The sequence below is a fragment of the Euwallacea similis genome, chromosome 19 (genome assembly GCF_039881205.1).
Source record: "Euwallacea similis isolate ESF13 chromosome 19, ESF131.1, whole genome shotgun sequence".
Lineage (NCBI taxonomy): Eukaryota > Metazoa > Arthropoda > Insecta > Coleoptera > Curculionidae > Euwallacea > Euwallacea similis.
In genome coordinates this window covers 2,576,439-2,595,143 of record NC_089627.1, presented here as the reverse complement: position 1 = coordinate 2,595,143, position 18,705 = coordinate 2,576,439, and the positions used below count along the sequence as shown (strand labels likewise).

Genomic DNA, 18,705 nt, shown 5'->3' with positions numbered 1-18,705 from the left:
TTGGTGGCATAAAAAATATTGGCAACAACTTTTGAGATCTCCTCTGAGGTTAGATTTCCTGCATAAAACATCAAAGGAATCTGGAGAATGAGTCAACTGACCTAGAAGTTTATATTTTCTTGTGACAGTCGTTATGTAATAGATTTGAAGGTTTTTTTACGCGGTTTATTTTTATATTATTTCATTATTAACATTTGTTAATAAATCCATAAGAAAAATAATCCTGATTCTTTTTGTACAAAACTGATATCCTCATAACCATGACCAACCTCAAATTCTTTAAATATGTACATTAATACTATGCATTTCCGGTTTGTAAAACCTCCCAATCTCTTTCCTAAAACCAATCGAAAAACAGTTAAAAATCTACTATTAATAAGCAGTAACTTTAATAAGTGAATCATTACTGCATGTCACAGTAACCAGTATATTGCCATACAAATATGACTAATCATTTATAGGCATCTTGACCCATATTGATTAACCAGCAAGAATGCTGCATGTAAATCTATTAAATGAAATAATAATGGAAATACGGGGTGATCAATTGGGTGCATACGTGAGAGACAGCATGGAGTCTACACACTATCTATTTACAAATAAATAAAAAATTTATGGTCTCTGCCCAAAAACCAGTCGTAATGCTGATGCAAGTGCGACGCAACTACTCTGATTAGTTTGACCTTACAATGGTGGTGATACGAAATATAGATTTTTAAATGGTCGGTTAGCAACCAGATGCATTAACTCCCTGTGCGGTTATGATGTTTTACGAGGTGATACGGGAGATGACATTTTTTAAATTCTCGCCACGATAAGGCGTTTTTTTTTAGGAATATATACATATTGATGACTTTTGACTCTGCGTATAGGGAAATCGAAAGAGAAGCCGCGGTGTTACTAAACAAAATAAGGTCAGTGACTCTCTACATGTAAATGTTCTTTCTCCTTTGCAGAAAGTTTTCTCGCGTAGAGAGAGGGTTTGTTTGCCTTTCAGCATCACCCAAATAATTAGAGCACATTCATCCTACAGCACCCAAAACGATTTTATTAGAATTTATTCCTGCCGCCTACAGTTTGTTGACACAAACCACAATTACTTTCAGAAGGAAAACTCTGAATTTATTTTGATGCCGCAGTTTAGGCCAAATTTCAACATTTGTCCAGACAAATCAATTAAATAGAAGTCATGCCAGGCTTCAACTTCAAAGAATCGGTTTGAACTAGTTCAGAGACCATTAACTATAGTCCTTCGCGACGGTCAGATTTATCTGTCAGTGACGCTAAGGTATGGGCTGTTCCATTAAGAGCGAGTCGGAACTGGTTTAATTTGTTAAATTAACATCACCAGATGCCGTCACTTGCATTCTTCATTTATTGCCAATTATCTTCATTAAAACATCCTTTCTTTTCGTATTTATTAACCGATTTATTCTATGGGGAAATTTCAGTGAAGCAGGCGCAACAATTAGTGCACGTGCCCAACTGCACAAGTATACTGTCACTTCCAAGCTACCCATAGGCGTTGCTATGGGCAATGCAGGGTTAACGAAAAAACTCACATAATTAGTATTTTCCGATTTCGTGTTAATTTTGCAACTGAGCAACTGCAAAATTTGCAATTAAGATCGTGACCTTACACGCAACATACGCAGGATTGAAGAGTTGATACATGTATTATCTCGACACTAGGCACAAGAAATCTTAACGAGCTCGGATTTGTGTGGGAAATTAGGCTGGTTGTCGTTCAGTTCAATCAGGATCTTTTAAATGAGGCTTCATTAGGGTTTAATGGGTTAAAGCAAAGTACTAGGAGGTGTGGTTATCTTTTGTGGGTTTATTCAAATTTTTGTACAGTTCCTAGAAGGTTCTTGTACTTGATTAATTGCTCAACGAAATCAATTAAAACAAATTTTTAAAGTTTTCCGGATCAAATTAGGAAATAAAAACCTTTAAAACTTTTTAAAAAATCGTCCATAAACAATTTTTACCGAAACTCTTAAAGTTACAAAAAATCCGAGAAGCAACCGACTCATTTTGTTGGTGAAAAGAAATAATTGTTAGAGTTTTCAATCATTCCAACCAGTTTCGTAGTCAATTTGGTGCACCAAAGTGTCCTCAAAAGATGTTCTACTGCTATGGATTAATTGAAAGTAGAGTGTATGCGTGCGGGATTTTATTTTACATCTTAATTTGGCATGATTTCGAGCTTTTCATAAAAAGTTTATTTTTTGTGGAGGAAACAATGGCAACAGACATCTCGTAATTTAAATACGAGATGTAGGCCATTGGGTCGCAATTTAACGTTGATACTGATTTAGTCTCGTTACCTCCTGACTTTCCGATACTTTAAAGTTCTGACCTGCCAACAAGAAATATCATGTCTAAATGGATAAAGTGAAGACATAAAGTTCTTTGGAATCGAATAATCTTAAGGACTACCAGATATATGGTCGAAACGTAGACCTTTTCGAAATAGAAAGGAGTTTCTTTCACCATCCTAAACTTGTTAACTTGACCTACTGCATACTTAAATTAGAACACTATCATGATTATACTTTGCGCACGACCAGTACCAATGATAACGCATATTGAGAATAAAAACTTTGACGTTTCAATAACACTATTTACGTTTTAAATTATCTAGTTTGAGTGTACCTAGCTGTGGCTGCGTAATCAAGCATCACGGTAGCCAAATATCGCGTGCAAATAATGGGCGAGCCAGTTACCATGATTGCTAGTTTGACATTTCCCTAAATCTAAAGGAAAATCGGTGGTACACATGCAATTTCCCGAGATTAAAAAAATTTCCATAACTTGCCATCATCGCGCTGAGAGTTGTCTTCAAACTTACATTCAAGATATTCTCAACCCTCTAGGTCATGTATTTTGCATGACCATGTTACATATGAGCAGTATATGTGACTGCTTGTGGAGACTCCCAGGTATAAGCTGACCAGAACATTCCCGTGAGTCACAGATGACCAACGTACTACAAACGATTTGAAGTTATTTTAGAAGAACTTGGTGATTTCAGTGATTGCGGTACGTCGTAAGACGAGGGCCCGTCACCAGGTTAAGCCAAATTGCACTGGGACGCAATGGGGAGTAGTCTTATTATTCTTCCCTCGAGGAGCGTACTTAAATATTTATTATTTCACCGACTTTACCTAATTTTTGGAATGTAGTTCCCATCGAGGTAGCTACGTTATACAGGAGTGTGTCATGAATTTTCATCTTATACTAAGTTATTATGGGCTAAAGGTATTACCCTACTTGATGAAATAATTATTAAAATAGCATATATTACATAACAAAATTAGGAAACATGAAAATAGTTTTGTCTGAAAGAAAATTCATAATTAGCTTGCATAGGGTATTGATGTTTAAGCAACACTTTAATGTCCATTATCATGGTGTGTGATTTTTTTGTCAGAAGTGGACATGCGATCTTGATATTCACGTCCTTACTTTAGTTTGATTTAAAAATAGCATTACACGTCGTTTCCAGGGAAAACGTCATGGAGAAAAAAGTGGTAGTAGAGTCAATACATGAACCTCTTCCGGAATCTGCATTTTGCGAGTCTTCAGGAAGCCAGACCATAAAAAATTTAAATGTAACTAGTTAAACAAGAGCTTTTCTCTTATTGTTAATTTGCTTTACTACTTTCTTAGCGTTCTCACAGGATTTTAAAATCGAGTTTTGTACAAAGCCCCTTCACGACTGATTCCGCAAATTCCAGGACGTCCTGCAGGACAGTTACAGTTACTAGTAGCATATCTTCCACAGGGTGTGTTGAGATTTTTGTATTATTATTATTATTGTTTTTTTTTATTTGGCATTAAGTAGAGAGCAAGTAGCACAAGTGGCACCTGAATGGACTGTAGTTAATTGGAAGAGCCCACCACTCAAATTGCAGCGAACATCCGTCGTCCGACGCAATTCCTTGTGTCCTGTTATGAGCTTCGAAGACGTACCAAACATAAAGGAAAATCAAGGTAGAATTACCGGTACTTCATAATACGTAATAAATTAATTGGCGTATTGTTTAGGTCCGTCTAATGTGAGCAAGATAATTCAACCCTTAGATTTTCACACAAATTTAAAGAGGAAGATATTCGCCCAGTGGCTTCCTCCGAATCCTTCCAAAGCTCCGAAATATCTGAAGGTTTACAAGAAAAATCTAAAACCGAAAGAGGACGTTCCCATGAAAAACGCATCGTGTTCCTCATCAGGTAGACACGTCTGATTTTTAATACAATATATCTCAGTTGGTCTTATCAAAAGTCAAGCGCAGTGTCGCGTCATGGGTTCTTGGAAGGTCGTCAGGATTGAAATCTGTCGTTTCCTTATCAGACTGTCTTTGTCGGACCACCCTTCATTCAAGATTTAAAAGTATTACGTCATTCTTGTTCGAGAGGCGCCAACATGAAGTGCGTTAGTTCAGAGACGTTAAGACGAGAGAGGCGTGTTCTTTTTCTGGGAATAGATTGGTCGATTTCATGGGATTGTTGGTTCTTCGAAAAGATGACGAAATCGACCGTTGCTAGGCGGCCGATGGGGAATGCCGTCGGTACCACGTGTTCAAGTTGTTCAAGGTTTCGCCCATGTGGCCGACAGACCACGTGGTTGCACTCACATGGCTGTTAACGCGTATTTGCTCAGGTATTAGATGCAGAGCAACGGATTGTAATAATGATAATGATGTAAAGTTTTTGGTATATGTCATGTAATAATCGTCTGATATTTTGCCTTTGCAAGAAAATTGTGGTAAAAGTTCGTACGAATCCCATTGTGGACAGAACTAAATTTTAGTCTTCTGTAGCCAGGGCCGGTCTTAACACGTCTAGCGCCTTGGGCGAAATTTTAATCATCACCGTCCATCCTCAAGAAAAACCGCCGACCCAGAAACTCCACCGTCATGGGCCGTCATTCAATCTCACTTCCCCCATAAGGCTGGTACTGTCTGTAGAATTACGTAATTGAATTTCGTAATTAAATGCAGTAGCCCCCCTATCACACGGTAAAAGAAGGTACAAAATGGTAAAAAACATTTATTATTCAACGGCCATAAAAATTGTTGTCTTGTAGTAGCGTAAGCTTCGTTATTAAAAAAGAATTATTTTAAATTTAACGAGTAAGTTTATCGCTTTGGATCGTCACGTATTTGCATAATCTAAGTGACTCCTACAACACACAGATTCATATCACGTAACGTGTCTATCGTGTTGTAGGGGGATCCATTGTATAGTAGTAAGTAATGACAAAAACATCAACTTTTTGAGGTCCATATCCATTATGACCAGAAATAATCGCACATCATTGAAATCAGAACAGTAAAACCTAATGAGAGCAGACACGGAGAATCCTAAATTGGTCGATAAAAAATATAATAATATGTCTATCAAGATTACATGCAGCTATAATATGTACATAATGGCATAACATTTTTTGGAGATATCTCAAAACTTCATTAATTAAAATTCCTCTAACCTATTTGAAATAATCTGTCTTTTGGCCTGCCTTTTGTATTTTAATGGGCAATAAGGTAAGGAGTAAGTGCAGCTGTTTTTTAAATAGTTGTAATATGTAGAATATACGAGTATAGATAAAATTCTGTATAAATTACGAAAAATGCCAAGTCAGTAGACTGCTGATTTACGAGAACAAAAATTGAAAAAATAATGGCAAAATTTTATCAATAATTCTTTTTTAACTCCGTCGACCTGCTACATTTTCCCCGGTAAATGGGGCAAACGTAACAACGGTCGTAATTTAATGACACAGTTTGTAAATAAACGCTAAAAGGGGGGAAACGTAACAGATTTACAGACAGAACCAATTTAATCGGAATGATGAAGTTAGGAACTTTTTAATTTTCTTAGTTCCAGGATTCTAATGTGGTGAAAATGTATAGACTTTCTGAGGCAGTATCTATCTCCAAGAATACTCCGGGCAACTCTTAAATTTAAATGTTTTAATGTAGGAACTACTTTTAAAAACTTCACTTCCCATTCCTCTTCTATCGGTTTTCTGATTTGCCCAGTGAAATATTGAATAGCCTTTTTGGAGGTCTCTTACCAGACCCTATTTGTTTTTGTCAACATTTTGAGTTTTATCATTATCTTGTATCTGCATTCCGTTTCTTTTCCTCAATCATTTAAATAAATAATATTCTTCATTATAAGAATCTTTTATATTTCATGATTACCTCATCTTTTTCTTCATTGTTTCAGTCTCGTTTTTCCCTTCCTTTTCCCTTTATTTCTTTTCGTTTTTTCGCTAGTCTTTGCAATACTTCAGCATTAATTATAACTTCTGATCTCATAATCACTCTTTGTCGCTTATTTTTGCCTGGACGAGATTTTATCATATCCATTTTGAATGATTTTATCAGTTATGAATCTGAAGTTAATTGATCAGCATCCTGCAATTCAGTAGTGGGATGATTATTGAAGATTAATGGTTGCTGCACCTTAGAAGTTGACGGTTGCTGTTTCTTAGAGGTTGATGGATTGGTGTTCCGCAGCTGGCCGCTCCTTCAAGGTTATTTTTTTGTTCTTTTCTGAAGAATATTCATATATTTTCTTGAGGCAAAGTAGAGCGCTTCTCTATTTGGGAGTACCTCCAATGCTTTAAGGTTTCTGGGTAAAACTTATCATTTATCACGTTTTTCTAAATTAATGAATATCACATTGTTTCAAACCATTTTGAATGATTTTGGATGGTATTTGATTGTAAGTCCCCCAAAAATTAAACAAATAAACATTTAGATAGTTTTCAGCCTATATCGTCCCGTTACGGAGATACCATATGAGTTACACTTATTTGTGAAAGATTTCAATACAGGCACATCCAGAGGTCGTAAATGGTAACTGCAGTGTGGGAGCAATTTCAAAAGTGTAATGTTTTCGCGAATTGCTAATTATACTACAACACTAATACACGTAGAGTGACCATCGTACATAACCAGAGCTGCATAGTGATTACCGAAGATGATATTAAAATATGTACGTTCAAAAGTTACGGGATGTTACATCACGTCTTGAAAACATCTGTTTCCATTCAGCCTTTTTTAAAAGCTGTGCGAATCTTTCCTGGATATCTAGTTTCCTGATCTTCCACATGTGAACGAACCACTTCAAAAATTATTAGAAGTTAAGCTGTCTCACTTGTTGCATTGATCAGTAACAAAACGATGACATTTTCCCTACCTGGACCGCTAATCTTTAAAACAGATATTCAATTTTACCTAGTTAATTTGAATTTAGTCGGATCTGTGCATAGATTTGATTCATCAATATTTCATATATTGTGTCAGACTTATCTTTTATGTTAAGTGAATTTAATGTTTTTTTAAGTAATCAAAGTATTAAAATATTCGAATATTTACGCTTTTCTGACTTGTTTATATTGAGAGATCTTTTGTTGAATCCCGGAAAGCAATTCTTCCTGGCATAGAATTTCTGAAAAGCTGTTGTGAGTTTATTCGCTTTTACGAATTGTGGTACTCAACCCAAAATCTCGTTCTGGGTTAAGGAAATCCCCATTTTTCTAAAATTTTTACTCTTGTTGCTAGTGACCTTTCAACATCTATCCGAAGGGCACATGAATATCCTTCATGGGTTTTTTATACTTCCGCGGCGCCCCTTTTAATTTCTGGAGACTGTCGAGCATGGTTTGACGACCTTAAAAACGATCATCTGTTCTGATTTGATCTCGAGCAATACATTTTTTAGGCTGTTTTTATTATATATGATTACGGTCCAGTTTTCGGTTTATCATCATGGGTGCTGGAATAACAAACAAATATTCGACCTGGTACGTAATCAATAAAAGTGGCCAAATTCTGCAATTTGATAATTAAACATCATTTAAAGTAATATTTAATCCGCGGCAAAGGCTTTTATCAGAACTTGCAAAAAAATGTAGTAAAATCCCTTCCAAAAAAACGCTTATTGTCCTACTGAACTTGAATTTGGGCTGTGAAAACACACTACAGGTCAAAACGAAGGTACGTCGCCGACTGAACCGAAAGGAGAAAATAACAAATTAGCTATAGAGAGGATATTCGCGTCCATACTTTCATGGATGTGGCGACCTCTTGACGCAAAGAGGAGTAGCTTAAAAAGCTTATGCGCATATTTACCCCACTTTACCCTATATCTGCTTCATATTCAAGTAAAATTTGAGATATATGTTTTGAAATCTTAAAACGATTATTCCCCAAGAAATTATTGTTAAGACCTTATTTTTTCATACACTCTGAAATGCTTGAAACTGTAGTAACTAATGAAGACTTCGTAAGTCTCAACGCCATAAAATTTGTCTGAATTTTGAAATCGCGGCAGTGGAACCAAAATCAGTCGTCTATCTAGTCTATTCAGATGCTTTTTGGTATGGTTGGTAGGGACATAGTTTTATCATTTGCAACTTTTCTAACAACATTGTAATGTGACGTATATTTCAGTGGAAAATTACATAAAAATGGACACATTAGAAAAAGGAGCTGAGGTACTCGATCATCTCGATGACGCCTCTTATTCAGGCTTGATAAAGAATGTAATGGATGTTACTAACACAAAACACGGGAATTATCTTGAAAGGGGACTTAAGGCTTATTTAGGAGAAAAAATGTATATGCAGATCGCTAACTCAACAATTGAATTGAACCCCCTGAGTGGCCAACTTCAACCGAATAATCCTTCATTCCCCAACGAAAGCTTATTAACTTCTCCCAAGCATTTGCAAAATTTAAATATTAAGCAGTCAGCGGCAAGCAACAAATCACCTTTAAAACAGAACAACTCGACTAAGCCAATTGGCAACATTAATTTAGTTCTCAACTCAAAGGCTTTGGAAATTAGAGCCAAAGGAATGCTTAATTTTAATGTGAATGACAAGGATCGACATAGTTTGAGTCCAACAAAGGGCGAAGTAGGTAGTACAATGATCCACGGAATTTTAGATGAAGATACTCCTATCAATGAAAATAGTTTTGTGGAAGTTGGTAAGCATTCAATACTTCTGCTTTTATACTAGAATGGCAGACTGTTTTTCTTCTTCATATGGACAGTGCAGTTTTCTTGTAGCACTAAATTTCGTACAATTTTTAGATAAAATTATTGCTGACAAAATATCCTGGATGCGAGACCATAATTACTCGAACGACGAAACTGTAACTTTCAAAACACCAGATTTCGATCCAGTGATGCCTGAAAACATCTTCGAAAGTCTTGAAGTGATAATGGAAGATCGGAAATTAACTGCTTCTGTTGAACAATTAGAAGCATTGACGTTTGAGTGTGACCAAATGCTTGAAGTCGAGGTATTGAATTCTCACAAATCTACAATTACAAGCTCCCAGATTTCCGATACGTCCAATGTTCAGCAGCCATTAAAACAATTGAATGGAAACCCTCAGAGTGTTTTGAAGCCAAAGATATTCAAGGAGAGTTTGGGCGGAGTTGGAGATCAAGATAGAGAACAGAGAAAACTTAAGTTGCTGCTAAAGCGAGTTCAACGTAAAAATTTGGGAGAAAGCACAGAAGTTACTTGTGCAGCAGATAAGGCATCATTGACTAGCTATGTAAGTACTTGATGTTTGTATACGGAGTTTGGATATCGAAAGTGGGATGATTTCAGACCAGATGGGGCAACACAAAAATCAATTTTTTTTTGTAAAATTTAGTAATTTTTAATAATTTTTTCCTGCGAGCATGCGATGAGTAGCACCTTACCGCACAGGTGTGACAATAGTATATTAAAGTACAATTGTCATAGGGCCTCACGTTTCACAGGTGCACGTTTCATATGAAACGTTTATTTGTAAATTATTTGTAAAATGCACTGCATATACCATGGGCATGACAATGTATTAGACTTAATTGTTCATTAGTCTTTATTCCGTCCCAAATAGATACTCCTTTATTTCAGTTATCTACAGTCAAAATGCAAGACGAGTCTGCTTCCAGTAATAAAGAAGCCACGAATATTGTCGAAAAAATTGATAAAGAAATTCCCTCAACTAATGAAATTTACATTAGCAATAATACTAAAAGTATTCGTGTGAAGGTTCCGAGTAAGAACGGTGAAATGAACTTAACTAGTAATAGCTTAGCATATAAGCCGAAAAAAGAGCAACTCGGAAAAGAAAGTTTTCCTTCGAAAATGATTAAATTTAAAAGCCATGTAGAGCATGAACAAAAGGCCAGCTTTAAATGTTCTGAAACCAAACTCATCAACCATAAAAAAAGGCAAGAAACAGAGAATAGAACTTCTTGTTTTGGTGGCGTTTTGAGGCCTACTAAAGTAAACTATACTGAAACCTCTATTGGAAATAAAACAGATACAACAAAAAAAATATTTCAAAGTGATCAAAGAGGCCAAAGCGCTGTAAAATGTACCAGCCCTGAAGTAACATCTTGCAAAATACAAAATTTACGACGATCAATCCTTAAAAGTTTGAGTAAATCTCCAACTATTGCCATTAAATCACAAGACGTTCAAGAAAATTCTGAATCTAAGGACTGGGAGTTAGAAATTAAGCAAAATAGGGTCGAGGCTGAGCAAAGCGTTGTAAATGATAGTACGAAGAGACCTGACCCCTGGCACAAGGAATATGTGCAAAGGTTGCTTATACTCGGCGACTTGGAGCCCAATACATCTGAAAATACCAGACAAAAGGATCTAGAACCATTGGAGAAAGATGTTCGTGTGATAAATGTGGAATTAGGTCCACCCATGGAAGTTGACTCAATAATGCAAATGTCTGGTAAAAATATAGCGCCAGGGATAGATTCTGTAGTTTGCTCAACTAGCAATGCAGCGGAGGAGATAATGGCAAAGGATCAAGGAAATGCTGTATGCGTCTTATTGATGGAAAAACCTCCGCCACCGGATTTCACAATTGCAGGCAAAGAAATAGTTGGTTCTAAAGTTGAAATAAAAGCGATTGTATGCAAACTAGAACAGCCTCTAACAGTCAAAGAATCGCTCAGTGACAATTCTTTGCCTACCAAAGAGCAAATGCTTCCGAAGAGCTTTATTGGGACAGAGAAACCAGATTCTTCAGGCACTGAAAGGAAAATAGTAGGATTCAATACTGAGCAGCCTTTAGACCTCAAAGTATGGTCGCCGAATGTGTCCCCAGGTATTTTAGAGAGTGAGTGCCAGCGGCATATTGTACAGACTCATAAACCTGCTAATGCCATTGACAAAAACGAAAAAGAAGTAGATGATTACTTTGAACTGCCTTTGGAGGTGAAAGTGTCAACTACTACTTTAGAGGGTCCGGAAAAGGTGCCTCAGGACTCTGTTAAGACAGACAAAGCAGCTATTTCTTTAGAAATCCACAGAAAGGTAGCAGCTAGCGAAGTTGAGCCGACTTTGAAAGTAAAAGCATCGCCCTCTCAAGAAGATATTGTTAATAAACGGATAACAAACCTTCCTTTTGAAATTGACGAAAAAGAAATAAATTGTAATCTTGAGCTGCCTTTAGAAGCTCCTAATACTTTACATGGGCAAGAAAAGGTGTCCAATGTAGATTTTATCAAATCAGACAAAGCAACATTTTCTTTAAAAACCAAAGTATCTGCCCTAAATAATTCTTTAAATGTGATAGACGATGTACCACCAAAAAATTATGTCAAGACAGTCAAACTCGAACTTTCTAGAGAAATCAACAGAATTGTAATAGGAAAGAAGCTAGAAGTTTTAGATGTGGAGGTATCTCGCTCGGAAAACTGCTTATCTTACTTAGGAAAGATGTCCCAAAGCAACGTTCCAAAGACAGACAAATCGGACCTTCTTTTGAATGACAAAGTACATTTCTTGGATAGTTCTTTAAAAGAAGAAAACTGTGTCAGGTCAGGCAGAACAGAGCTTCCTAGTGAAGTCAATATTAACCTGACAGAAAGCCACCTTAAAGCTTTAAAAGTTAACGCGCTACCCCCCGAAAACACTCTATGCCTAGAAAAGATGCCCCGAGAAAATTTTGTTACAGCAGATAAATCCAAGCAACTTCTACTGGAAAATTCTTTAAATTTTCTAGAAAATTTTGCCAACACAGAGAAAACAGAAATTCCCGTTCAAGCCGAAGAAAAAATACTAGCAGGCAAACATGAGCTTCCTCCAGATGTTAAAGCATCCTCTCTAGACAACACTATAACTACCACAGTAACAACGCCTGAAGAGATCACAATCAATGCAGAAACGAGCAAGAACAAACCCAAAACATGGGAAGAGAGCAGTTTTCTAACTCCTAATGCACCCATGGAGAAAACTACTACACAGAATCCAAGTGATAATGTGGAGCAGTCCATAGTGGAACTCGGTAAATTACTGAACTCTTTTGAAGACGTTAAAGAACTGAGGCTCAAAGGTTCTATAAGGAATAATTTATTCGAATCATTTGCCCAAAAATTAACTCCAGCAGTACATAATGGCAAATCTGTAAACGATCTGGCTCAACTGTTAATGGACTTCCAACAGAGTTCCTTCAATAACTATTTGGAGGAGAAGTGTACGATCTATTCTACAATTCCTGAGGAGAACGACCGTGTTAGAATTGACGTTAATGAGGCTAGCGGTTGTTTAACTGCCAAATCAAACGACGAGATCTGCGAGAATGGAAAAGAACAGTTGATAGGTTTACCCAAGTTGTCCCTAACCAAGCAGGTGTCTGAAAAAATGATGGAAGAACCCGGGATAGCAAAGATGCCAGAAAAACCATCGAAAGTTGTGCGAAAAGACGATGAGATGAGCCTCTCATTAAACAACTTCAAACGTCAAAGGAACCGGAAATTATCCATACAAAAACGAAGGAATATTCTGAAACAACAGGTTTAATTCTTCATTTTTTATATATTTTTTACAGTTAATATACCTCTTCTCAATAGGTATCTAAATTGTCCGCAAGGATCCGAATTCGTATCAAACGAGTCCAAAGAAGATATCGTAAATTCAAAATGTTCGTCAGACGTATCAATTCATGGCTAGCAATTTCCTCTATGGAGTCTTTCTATTTGCAACAAAAAGTACAACATTTGCGCCATATTTCTCGTGTGGTAGGTAAAACTTTGATGACTTTCAAAACCACGGACGTTGCTAAGCTTGAGGCGAAGATTAGAATGATGCCAGTGGTGTTAAGTAAAAGGAGAATTTCTTTAAGAGCCAAAATTAAGAGAAATTTGATACGCGTTAATGGTAAGTGTTACAAAAATTATTTAAAGTTGGTTTCGAAGATATTTAACCTCATTATTCTCAGGTAAAAATCAAAATGAATCGGTTCTCGAGCAAAAATTGGTTGAAGATGGTGACACTTTAAAACCAGGTAAATAATACTCATATGTTAAGGTTGGGTGTTTCTTGAAGCCGCTGGTGTTCCATAATAGTGTCTGAAGATGGTTTAGAGGAATCACTTACAAAACGTCAGCTGAAGATGTACATTAATAGAAAGAAGCGTACGCAAGTGGGTGCTGATCGTTTGTCGGACCAGATGAGCAAAACCAGTCATTCCAATTGTGTTATTGGTAAGTTAACCATTTGGTGTTCATAAAGAAAAAAGGAAAAGTTCTTTGAATTTCTATGATCTATGAAAGTTCTTTGTTGAAATCCATAGTGTTAAACTTTTAAAAGTTTTTGTGTTTTTTGTCTATAGTTGTCACATTTTTTGAAATATTTAAGTTCCCAAGTAAGGTCGATTCCTTCTAGCTCTAATACGTCATAGTTCATTTTGAAGGGAAAAAAATCTTCTTTCCAATCACGCCTAAATTATCTGCTATAGTTACCGAGATTTCCCATGCAAGCATCGAAATTTTCCCACCCTGTGTACTACAACTAATAACTATAAACACACACATTAGCTTTACACTATACATTGAGACTTGGCGTTCGTTAAGCCCCACACCCCCGCAGAATAGTCTGGCGCTCATCGGCTTATCATCGCAACACCCACACAATCGCCTTGGCATTCGTTGAGCAGTTTTTGTAGCCTAAAAAATTGAAAGCTGCCAAACATGTCGCCAGATATTAACCAAAGCAATGAAATATTATGAGAACGAGAATTCTAAAATTACTCTACACAGATTTGCATATGGGACGAACCAAACTAACAGTAACGAGCATCTTCCGCCTTGCTTTTTCAGATGCAGCACCAGCAAGTCCTGCGTCTGTAGTGATCGACAAATCTTCAATGGACCAGTTGATGCCTGAATTGCCGAAACCTTTGTTTGCCTTGGAGCAAGTTCAAGATCAAACCACTGGTTATGGGTTAAAAACGGATATTCGTAAGTAACGTGCCTATTAGAGTGTGTATCCCTCAAAAATCATTTAGTGAAATCGAGGAATGTCTCAAACTTAATTGCCTTTAGTATAAAAAATTGTCAACATTTTTCTTATTAGACCAAGATACAACTATATTGCTTTTTATTATTATAATAGGTGAATCCGAGGCGCTAAGGAATGCTCCGAAGAGGCGGAGGAGACAGTGGACTCCGGTATTACACCGATATTCTTTGAGGAGTTCCGCTTCTGGTATCGGTAAGCTCTTGCATGAGTCAATTGAATGCTATATGTTTATACATATACAATGTAATCCGTTTAAAAGTGGGAGAGTGTCATAAAATTTATCTTATCGTTCGATTTTGGCAAAGTTTTTTTTCGATTGTAGAACGGAAAAACTGTACTTTACGGCAGAGGGCGAAAACTAAAGAAATAATTTTTTCTAGATTATTTTAGAGAAAAATCGCTAATATGATTTTCATCATTTTTGTTCTGAAACAATTACGCAGTTGGTGTTTTCTAGCAAATATGAGACATTCTGTCCTAAATGACAGTTTTTTTTTCGTTCCACAATTAAAAAAAAGTTTGCCAATTCTGATGATAAATACAACTTTTATGGGAGTGTTCCGCTTTTAAATGGGTCACACTATATGCTTCAGCAGTAGATAAAGATTGTCGTATTACTTGTCTTTTTTGCATACTAGACATACAGTTGAACTGTTCTGACCATGATAATATTGTTAAGGTTTTATCTAATAAGAATTAAGGAAATTGAAATATTTGTTTACGTGATGATATAACAGTTGTTTATTTGACGAACCAAATTCGGAGCGTGATTTTCATCACTGCAAGCAAGTTGCATCACGTAAGGCCTTATTGGTGTTTCTAAATGTTAAAATCCTAGTGTTAACCAGTATACACTAAATTATTTAAACATACAGGGTTATTCATGCTATACGGTGCGGAACATTGTGGCTAAAATACGAGGCTTTCAAAAAGTTTCACTTTAGGGCTATATGGGGATCTATTATGGCTACTTTTTAAAATTATTTTCATATTATACAGGTTGTCCCAAAAGCCCTAAAAGTATCAAAGTTGTGTTTTTTTTAGTGGAACCCCCTGTATATTATTGCATTTTTGAATTCTCCGATCAAAATAAGTGTCTGTTTTAATAAGGTTTACAATACCTAAAACTTAAGGTTTTTTAAATAATTTGAATTTTATCAAAATTTGACCAAATTTTCATGTTTTAAACACTTAAGAAGTATTTAAGTTATGCAAGTGTAATTTACAGTGTAATATAACAATAGATCATATTTTATATCCCAATCATGATAAACTTGCCATCTTATACAGGATGTGCAAAAATTAAAACTAATCAAATAAGAACTTTTAGTGGCTATAACTTGATTAATTTAAATACAACGCTATATTTTTTAACTTACCAGGATATGTAATTTTTAATTACCTATCGAATGGTATTAGGGTGTTCATAGCTAAGTCTACGTGTTTTTACAGAATAAGCTAAATAATTGTTCTTTGCGCCATTTGGTGTTATTTAGTTCAAAATTTCAATGTATAATTTCAAAATGTCAGATAATTTATTTAATCTGTCAGTTTAGTCTGCGAAGTTTGTTTTTCGTTTTTGCTAGAATGGTATTATTTTTCGTAATTTTAGACGCTTAGATCATTTGTTATTTAAAATATTGTTGTGGTGTTACATAGTCAAAATGAAGATTTATCCAAAAGAAGAGCGTATTGACATGATTTTTATTCTTGGAGAATGTCATAAGAATTGTTTATTGGCTTCTTGAGTTTATGCTCAAAAGTTTTCAGAAAGAAAATATCCTAAGCCAGCCGTTTTTGAAAGATTATTGCACCAGTGTCAAGAGACAGGAAGTGTCAGTTACAAAAAACCCATTACAAGGAAGTCTGTCACTGAAGATGACGAAAATGTTTTTATGGTAGTTGGTTCAGTTATTGAAAATCTCAATGTTAGTCAAAATTTGATATCCGAAGTTACGAACATTAGTCAAAGGGTGTTTCAAGAATTCTTAAAAAACATAGTTTTTATACTTATAAAATCCAGCTTTGCCAAGAACTTTATGGATATGATTTTGACAACCGAACAGAATTTTGCCTGTGGGTGTTAGATAAAGTGGCAAAAAATGAAAACTTTTTCGTTGAAGCTCTATTTAGTGACGAATGAACTTTCCATAACAATGGTCTTGTAAATAGACACAACTTTCATTACTATTCTGATTCGAATCCTCATGAATACAGAGTCATGAGAAATCAGAATAGGTGGTCCGTTAATGTGTGGGGTGGAATACTGGGCCCATATTTAATTGGACCGTATTTTTTTGAAGGACCTTTAAATGGTATGATGTTTCTAAATTTCCTTTTACACCAACTTCCAGTATTATTAGAAAAAATCCCTTTAACTATTAGAACCACCATGTGGCTTCAGTTGAATGGAGCTCCGCTTCATTATTATCGTGAGGTTCGGCGATTTTTAAATGCCAACTTTAAAAAAAGGTGGATTGGAAGAAATGGATTTTAAAATTGCCCCCTCAGATCCCCGGACTTAACTCCACTAGATTTCTTTTTGTGGGGATACATAAAAGGAATTGTCTACAATATGCCTCCGAGAACTTCACAGGATATGAAAATATGTATAAGAGACGCGTTTCAAACTGTTACTCCGCAAATGCTTTACAGAGTTAGTAGTGGTTTTAAAAAAATAATTTGTAAGTGCCTAGAAATGGACGGTAGACATTTCGAACATGTATTATAAATATTTTGTTTCTGTTTTATGTTATAGTTGATATGTGATTTAGAACTTTCAACTAAAAAACACCAAATGGCGCAAAGAATAATTATTTAGCGTATTCTGTAAAAACGCGAAGACTTAGCTATGAACACTCTAATACCATTCGATAGATAATTAAAAATTACATATCCTGGTAAGTTAAAAAGTATAGCATTATATTTAAATTAATCAAGTTATAGCCACTAAAAGTTCTTATTTGATTAGTTTTAATTTTTGTACATCCTGTATAAGATGGCAAGTTTATCATGATTGGGATATAAAATATGATCTATTGTTACACTACACTGTAAATTACACTTGCATAACTTTAATACTTCTTAAGTGTTTAAAACATGGAAATTAGGTCAAATTTTGATAAAATTCAAATTATTTAAAAAACCTTCAGTTTACCTTATTAAAACAGACACTTATTTTGATCGGAGAATTCAAAAATGCAATAATATACAGGGAGTTCCATTAAAAAAAACACAACTTTGATACTTTTAGAGCTTTTGGGACAACCTGTATAATGTGAAAATAATTTTAAAAAGTAGCCATAATAAATCCCCATATAGCCCAAAAGTGAAACTTTTTAAAAGCTTCGTATTTTAGCTATAATATTCCACGCTGTATAGCGTGAATAACCCTGTATATTCAAAATAAAATTAAATTGCTTTCTGACAATATTAGTGAGGTTTCATTTATCAACTAACAAGTAGAATTACAGCAATGTTTTTGTCAGCTGAAACATTCTTGTCGGCTGCCGAAATAAAATGGCTTATTAACACTAAAGACAAAAATTCTAATTAATTCAAGACTCCAGCCAGAGACACTAAAAATTATTAAAGAAAAGTCGAAGTCAATAATATTGGAAACATAACATTGGTCACAATAGTCTTTCTGTTAGTAACTTATTTTCAGGGATATTGCATTTGCAGGTAAGTAAGTAATTTAGTAATAAGAAAATTTAGCAGCTTATTTATAGTAATATTTTTGTTGTTGAGAATGTCATTACTTGCAGGCTTTATCAGTTCTAGTGGCATTTGCCCCCATTCACCATAAAGTTAAAGACTAAAATTAACCTTAAACTCTTCCATATAAAAATCCGTTCCTGTCAGACAAAAGTGGCTTTAAAGTTTTAGTGACAGCAACATATCTTAGATGAGATATTTTAAGGCCCACTGTATCTTAACTTTAAGGTGAGGGGCCTAGATAGTTCTTAGATAATTAGACTTTCTTAGCTTTATCATTGTTTCTTTACCTGAATCAATTTTGCAGATTTCCATTGGTCCAGCTATTGCTGAACTAATCATTACATTTATATTTAAATAATTTATTTTTCAGGTTCTCAAGATCTTGAAAGATTGACTTGAATTTGAGCCCTATTGAAGTGAGTTCGTTTGTTGCACATATTTATTTTTTGGTTTTAGTATTAGATTTTTGTTAAGGGATGAGGGTGTCCCAACATTATTTAGACGTTACATACCATCGCCCCTGTATATTATGGGAAAATTACTTTCAGAGAAAAAGTTGATGGTCGGAAAAGTTGCTTTCGATAAGAGATAACTTGTGCAGGATAGACTCCACCTACTTTCCCAAACTTCATACA

At 35.3% G+C, this 18,705-nt stretch overlaps 1 protein-coding gene and 1 long non-coding RNA gene across 2 annotated transcripts; both read left to right on the top strand.

The window, feature by feature from the left end:
- The first annotated feature begins 3,859 nt into the window (after positions 1–3,859).
- LOC136415163 (uncharacterized) lies at positions 3,860–8,705 on the top strand. The gene is made up of 3 exons (XR_010752586.1): positions 3,860–3,999; positions 4,054–4,236; positions 8,472–8,705. It is a non-coding gene; the product is annotated as an uncharacterized lncRNA (long non-coding RNA).
- A 1,247-nt stretch (positions 8,706–9,952) lies between these two features.
- Positions 9,953–18,171, top strand: LOC136415280 (uncharacterized). Its single transcript, XM_066399800.1, has 8 exons — positions 9,953–12,844; positions 12,901–13,207; positions 13,269–13,334; positions 13,396–13,533; positions 14,149–14,289; positions 14,444–14,542; positions 18,018–18,034; positions 18,118–18,171. Exons 1-8 carry the CDS (start codon positions 9,953–9,955, stop codon positions 18,169–18,171), a joined length of 3,714 nt encoding a protein of 1,237 aa, XP_066255897.1.
- Positions 18,172–18,705: the final 534 nt, after the last annotated feature.

Coding starts and splice junctions, on each gene's coding strand:
- LOC136415280 (XM_066399800.1), top strand. CDS start 9,953: ATGCAAGACGAGTCTGCTTCCAGTAATAAAGAAGCCACGAATATTGTC. Junction 13,335..13,395: donor TGGTGACACTTTAAAACCAG/GTAAATAATACT, acceptor GTTCCATAATAG/TGTCTGAAGATGGTTTAGAG. Junction 14,290..14,443: donor TGGGTTAAAAACGGATATTC/GTAAGTAACGTG, acceptor TTATTATAATAG/GTGAATCCGAGGCGCTAAGG.